The 7,165-nt window shown below is 43.8% G+C and overlaps 1 protein-coding gene across 1 annotated transcript; it reads left to right on the top strand.

Moving 5' to 3' along the window:
• Positions 1 to 1,072: 1,072 nt before the first annotated feature.
• LOC116180878 (chaoptin-like) lies at positions 1,073 to 5,027 on the top strand. Its single transcript, XM_031501051.1, has 2 exons — positions 1,073 to 1,392; positions 1,436 to 5,027. The coding sequence occupies exons 1-2, from the start codon at positions 1,356 to 1,358 to the stop codon at positions 5,008 to 5,010; spliced, it is 3,612 nt and encodes a 1,203-aa protein (XP_031356911.1). The 5' UTR covers positions 1,073 to 1,355; the 3' UTR covers positions 5,011 to 5,027.
• Positions 5,028 to 7,165: the final 2,138 nt, after the last annotated feature.

The following is a 7,165-nucleotide window of genomic DNA, read 5'->3' as shown; positions in this document are numbered from 1 at the left end:
TAACAAAAATTGAAGGTACCAGTGCAGAGACGGAATGGAAGAAATTTGGGAAAAATTTCAGGAAGAGCCAGTTGAAAGAGAACGATGTAAAAGAATGAGAAGAAAAATTGGAAAAGAAGAAAGGGAGTCATGTCGATGGGGGATGAAACAAGTCGAGTGATACAAGGAAGTGTATATGTATAGAAGGGGGTACTGTAACAGGAGTCCGCTAGTGCGTTTTATTTAAATTTGTTCCATTGTTATACTTTGATTTACTATTAACCTCACGAGTACATCATTGTTTTTGGTTTACTGTTACTCCCTACCCTGATTCAGAAAATTCAATTCCAAGACAATAGTTTACTTTTCTTAGACCTTTGATCTCAGAGATTCTGGCCAGATGCTTCTTCTACTCAGCGATCTTCTTGGAAGCAATAACAATGTCATGCATTTCCAAATTCTGTCTATTTTCCAATGCTTGGCATTCGGCTTTCCCCTGAGCCTAGTATTCACCACTGTAAATTATGGTTGACGATCCTCGTAGTGATCATCTTCATTCAGTAGCTTCAGTAGCCCTCAAATTTGATGCACTTTTGAGTTTGTGCATTAGGTCGGTCGACCTAACACAATCATCATTGTCATTCGTGAATTCTGGAGGATTCAACCCTCATGCGAGGGTTGTTTGAATCAATCGGAAAGATCCTTTTAAGAGCGACGTAGTCTCGAATTGTCATTTTTCCGGGTTAACTAATTTCAGTTGTTCTATGAGAAGGTTTAGTATTAGGCATTTTGTGATCTATTAACTTACAAAAATTCAAAATTCGGAGCGATATGTTTGAAATTACAACTTTTGGGAGGGTTTGGTGCTCTTTTAGTGTCTATCTGGTATTTTAAAGGGCGTTTTACTGCTGAAAGTTTTTGTAAAAATTGCCGAGAGCATGCGCAATATGTGCGTTTCCTGAAAGTGAAGCAACTCACTACTTCTGCGTTTTAAAAATGCAAACAACAGCAGAAAATGTGGACAAGACGTACGCGGTCTCATGTTCAACTTTCAGATAAAGGCAAGTAGTTCCAGGGCCGTACTTTTCACTACTGTCATACTCCCTGCGCGGTCAATATCACAAATGACATTATCATCAAGTTAATTACAATGGCACTAAGTCAGCAATCTCCACCACACAAAGCAGTGGATGGCAAACTGTGTGTTTTGGGCATTTGTGACGCCTACAAGCTCCAAAAATGGATAATTTGTGTTAGCTTTGTACATAATAACAATGGTCTACCACTGTTTTCAAGTAAATAGTGGCAAAGGTCAGAGATTAAGGATATTAAGACGATGATATGTTCAGTAATTTGCATGGGTGATATTAACGTAAATGAAAATTTTTACTATTAAAGTGAATGTTGATGAAGGTAAGTCCTGGTGTTTACTTCTTTAATAATAAATTGTTGAAAGGTGCAACGATGCGATACGTAGAAAAGGTTTTACTGACTTGGCTATTGGTGCAACAGGTAAGCGACGTTGTTAGCGTCTGTAGACTGACTCGAACGGCAACGTGTGCCATTTTGACGTGCGCGGAGCTCAGCCAGCGGAATCTGACAGACATAGATACCCAATATGTTTTCTCACGTAGTTGCATTGATTTGCGTATAATGAGCTCGAATATCACCAATTTGGATTTCAAATTCAATGTCAAAAGACCATTTCAATATCGTTCAATTAAGGTGACTAGGAGCCACGTTAGAAACATCGACAGTGCTAGCTTTGTGGGATTGGAAAATTTGCAGAAACTAGTTTTAGATGGTAACAGCTTGGAAAGGGTGTCATTCGATGAGGATTCCTTCAAAAGTCTAACGGAACTGAGTTTGGTTGGTAACCAGTTGGTGTCAATTACGGCTCCCAAAATTGATACCTTGCAAATTTTAAAGTTAGACCACAACAGACTTAATGGACTTTCTCTGTGTAACTTCAAAAATTTGGAAGGTGTAACTTTAAATGATAACGAGCTCGTCGATATCAGTACGAGTTTCGGTTGTAAAATCCCACTCAAGTCTCTGAATTTGGGCTTCAATCGAATAGACAACCTGGAACTTAACACGTTTGCGTTTCTCTCTGATTTGGAGACGCTCTACTTGAACGACAACCTCATCAAAGCTTTAAACATAAGCGTCTTTGATAGATGCCTGAGCTTGAAATACTTGTATCTGCAAAATAACAAGCTGAGGACCATCACCGCGAATAGCTTCGACGGATTGAACCATCTCAGGGTCCTCACTTTGGAAGGAAACGGGCTGACGTACATAAACCCGTATTCCTTTGAAGATTTGCGGAGGTTATCGCATTTGGGGTTGCAAGGTAATCAACTGCGTCGCCTAGAATCGTACGCCTTCAGCGGCTTGGAAAGCTTGCGCAAACTGGATCTGGACGATCTCAACATTTCCGTGATACGCGAGCACGCCTTCCACGGCCTGAGTAACTTGGAATCGTTACAAATGCGCAACAACGTATTCCGCACAATCTCAATTTATGGACTGACAAATCTGCGAATCCTAAACTTAGACGGTAACTTAGATCTAGACTCGCTCAGAATTGTCAATTTAACCAAACTGGATAAGCTGATCTTGCCCAAAAACGTCAGTGGGCACATTATGTTGCAGCAGTCGCCCTTCGTGGGGCTAAGCTCGTTGAAGGAGCTGGACATGTCCGTGTTAAAGGTGACCTTCTTCCCTTCGTTTGAATTCAGCGGCGTAGAAAATCTGGAGACTCTCAACTTTAGTAGGAACTCACTTTTACGTTTGGTAAACGCACAGTTCGCCCAGATGCCGAGGTTGGTCAACTTGGATTTATCGCACAATTCAATTGGGGTGATCGGGACGAGTGCGTTTGACGGACTGGAAAACTTAAGGTGTTTGAACTTGAGTGGAAATTCCGTGCGGGCTCTGGACAAGCATCGGTTTCAGGGGTTGCCGCAGCTGGTTTCCTTGGTGATGCGAGACAGTGGGGTCAAATACGTTCAACCGGATGCTTTCAGCGGACTGTTGAAGTTAAAGAGTTTGGAGCTGGATCGGAACAGCATTGAGAGTTTGGGCGCTAAGGTCTTCGCCGGCCTCGCCGATTTGGAGGTGTTGAGTTTGGAGCAGAACAGCATCAAGTACGTTAGGAGCTATGCGTTTGATTCGCTTCAGAAGCTAAAATCGCTGAACTTGGCAGGAAACTCCATTGCATTTCTCGAAGAAAACGCCTTTTCTGGTCTAATCTCTATGGAGGCTTTGCGTTTGTCTAGTTTGCAAGTGTTGGAGGTGGTTCCGGGTGCGTTTAACGGAATGGAAAGCTTGGTCAGTCTGGATCTGGGAGACAATCACATTACGCGGTTGCTTCCGGAGACTTTCTCAGGGTTAGCCCGGCTGGAATACCTCTCTTTGTCAAACAACAGTTTGTCGGTGATTGAACCTTACTCATTCTCAAATCTGAGCCAGCTGAACACGCTTGTCTTAATGTACAACAATATAACTCGGTTAAAAGCGAACGGCTTTCAAGGCCTTTCCAATCTCAAACAACTCAACTTAAGTCAACTGTCGATTGAGGAAATTGAGGGTGATGCATTTATGGGTCTGGGAAACCTGCTTTCTCTAAATCTGTTTGAAAATCCCATACGCAGCTTGGACCGTAATACATTTAATGGACTGGGCCGACTATACAATCTCACCCTCAACAAAGGCCTCACCGAAATCAGACCTGGAGCATTTATGAGAATGGAGCATTTAGAACATCTGGTCATTACCGATGCGACCCTATCTAAAATTTCTTCCGGTACCTTCGACGGATTGGTATACTTGGCGCTTCTTCAATTTCAAAATAGTCAGATTGGGAGCATTGAAAGTAGGGCGTTTGAATTTAAAATGATTTGGGGACTAACCTTCGAAAACTGCACAATTTCCACCTTAGAGTCTGAAGCCTTTGCAGACTTGAGCGTGATGGAACTACCCAAATTTGCCAACCTTTCAATCGGAATACTCAATCCGGGCACCTTCCGCGGCCTCCATACGCGCACACAGGCGTTGAACTTGTCCCACAACCAGATCGAAGTTCTTGAGCCCAACACTTTTGAAAGTCTCGATGAGCTTTTCATCCTTGACCTGAACCACAACCGAATACGCAGGATCGAATCGGGTGCTTTTTCCACCTTGGTCAATGTCCGCAACCTTGTCCTCTCCAACAATCGCCTAGAAAGCTTACCTTCTGACGTATTCGCACCTTTGGACTCACTGCATCGGCTGGACTTGTCCTACAATCAACTCCAAAGCTACGAAACGTTCACATCGACATCCCGTCTGCAACATTTACAACTATCGCACAACAGAATATCGCGACTTGCACCGGGGGCGTTCGCAAACTTCGCACATTTACAAAGCTTAGATCTGAGCAATAACCTACTTAGCAGCGTTCACGATTCGCTTGCAGATCTACGACGCCTAACGACGCTGGATTTGTCCAGTAACCAAATTGGCACTTTGGCGTGGAAAAACTGGGACCAGCTACAACGTTTGAACATCAACTCCAACCACTTGCGGGCACTCAACATCGAGGTGCTCTTACGCGCCGCCCCAAACCTTAAGAGGATGAGCCTATTCGACAATTATTTCGTGTGCTCCCATCTGCATGATTCGCTCGACAAGTTGTCATTAGCTCAGGTTAGCATTGTAACAGGTAGCATAGCCACTTGCATTCCAGACGAAGACCCTGATCCTGCTTTATCAATACACGAGTTAACTCTAAACTTAACTGGGAAACTTCTGGCAGAACTGAGTGCCGTTCCCATGGAGCCTTCGTTGAATATTAGCTTGGAGATACACGAAGAGATAGACGAAGAGGTTGAGCCAAGCACGTTTCGTATTTTTGAAGTGATACTAGTTATTCTTTGTATTTTAGTATTAGTTAGGTTAAGTTTTGGGTTTTATACATCATGTAAGGCTAGTGCACAGAGGAGGAGGCGAGAAGGCGAAGAGGTAGAATTAAACAATGATTTGTAGATTAAATTTAATTGACTTCCGATCCCTTGGTAAATGAACGATGAAGACGGGTATCAATTCGCAGATCAGATTTTTAGAGCTCATAGTTTATAGAACTGATAATATTTATTGTAAGAATTATATGCTATTTATATCACAGAATTCCTTCCTTAATAACCTAGTTAGTTAGGAACAGCTGACGCCTCGTCCTTGTCAAGAATGTCTTCCTGTTGTTTTAAATCGTTTACGTTTTTTGTTTCCTAATGAGTAGATGACCAATGTATGTTCTGGACCAGGAAGTGACGTCAGACCAATCAGTAATGAGGTCGTGACGTCACAACCAACCAAACACGAGTACGGCCGCCTACGCCCCTCCCTTTCACGCGGTCCAACAGGTTAGGGAAGCGGTCCAAGAGCTTTTCCATCCGGTTCAACAGCTATGTGAACTGGTACCGGTTCAAAAATATGTGGGAAGGCTTCACGAACCTGTTGGAAAAAGCCTTACGAACCTGAAAGGGAGCAGCGTAGGAGGGCGTGCCCGTCTTTGATTGACTGTGACGTCACGATCTCGTTTCTGATTGGTGTGGCGTCACTTCCTGGTCCAAAACATACAATGGTCATAGCTTCCTCAGGCGTAATTCAATATTTGTATAACATCTCGTCAATCTCATTTGGTCGGATCAGCCACCTTCTTTAAGGCGGAATACATCAGTTTTCCAACCACCGTCTGGTAGGTACTTCTTCTTCATTTCCTCGAACTCGAGACATCACCAAGTGTTATCTGAAACTCAGTTTTCAGTGCTGCCAGCACCTCCTCAATTTTCGTTTGCTCACTTCCAAGAATAAGTCCGTCATCAACGTACAATAGGAGTAATGTCATATCCTCTTCCCAAATACAAAGACATGGATCAGCTTGGTTACGATTTAATCTTATCTCAGTCAGTTTTTGATAGATCTTCACGTTCCAGCACCTTGGAGCTTGCTTCAGACCATAGATACTTCTTTTTAGAAGCCAGACGCGACCGCTTCTGTTATCGAAACCTTCAGGCTGCCGCATCTACTACCTCCTCATGAAGATCACCGTTCAGAAAAGCTGTCCTTACATCAAATTGACTGATTCCCATATTGTACTGCGATGCCATCTGCATTACGCACCGGAAAGTGTCTGCCTTGGCCACTGGAGAAAAAGTCTCACCAAACTCATCGATGCGCTGTATACATCCTAATGCAAATAGTCTTGCCTTAAATCTTAAGACTGAACCATCCTCTGCAAGCTTCAGCTTCAGAACCCACTCTGCACGAGCTGGAATACCTGGTTATCGATCAGCGAATCAACCTTCTCCTGCATCGCAAGTTTCCACTCATCAGCATGCTGGCTCTGCATTGCCTCATTTGCAATGTTTGGTTCTGGGAATGCAGGAATCATCCGCTCATTCTTCCACATTCTTATTCAATGGACCTATCAAGAACTTCACATTCTTGGACGTTCACACCGTGTGCTTGCTTGGGAGCCAGACTCGGTAGCCATCATCACCTTTGTACCCAACTAGTCTGCCCTCGATTGCCTGCATCTTCCTGCGTTGTGTCCGATCTTGAAGTACAAAGCATGATGTTCCAAATGGTCGCATATATTGCACCGTTCCACCGATCCACGGCTCTAACGGTTGCTTGCCCTTGATTTGAGATGGTGCTGCCCGATTTAAAGTGTATGCTACTGTGGCCACTGCCTCGTCCCACAGAACAACCTTCTTCTCCTGTTGATTTGCAATCTGTAGTTCCATCCAGGCGGACTGCTCCCTTGCTGCGTGAGTGGTTACGTCTTCTGCATCTGACTTCCTCGGCTCGGCTCTTCTGCTCGTAGATGGATAATAGCTTCTTCCATATCTCGTAGGGGCTAGTACATGCTGAAACCTTGAACAGGACCTCCTCACAGAGAGTAGATCGCAGGCTGGTACTTGACAAGCTTCTGGGTATGCTGCTGCATCCGATTGCGCTTCCAGGCTCGGTTTTACGAAAGACTCCTCAATAGCATCAGCCACATCGGCGATTGTTAGAATGTCCTCAATTGACATCTTCCACTCGCTCCAGTTCTCGATTCCTTTGAAAGGTTTTACATCTATCTTTTTCATATTGACTGAATTTTTACGTGAATTCGGCACTCGAAAAAATTTTACCG

This window comes from Photinus pyralis, unplaced genomic scaffold (genome assembly GCF_008802855.1).
Source record: "Photinus pyralis isolate 1611_PpyrPB1 unplaced genomic scaffold, Ppyr1.3 Ppyr1.4_LG9, whole genome shotgun sequence".
Classification (NCBI taxonomy): Eukaryota; Metazoa; Arthropoda; class Insecta; order Coleoptera; family Lampyridae; genus Photinus; species Photinus pyralis.
Note: the sequence above shows the minus strand (reverse complement) of the source record. Positions and strands in the feature narration are given on the sequence as shown.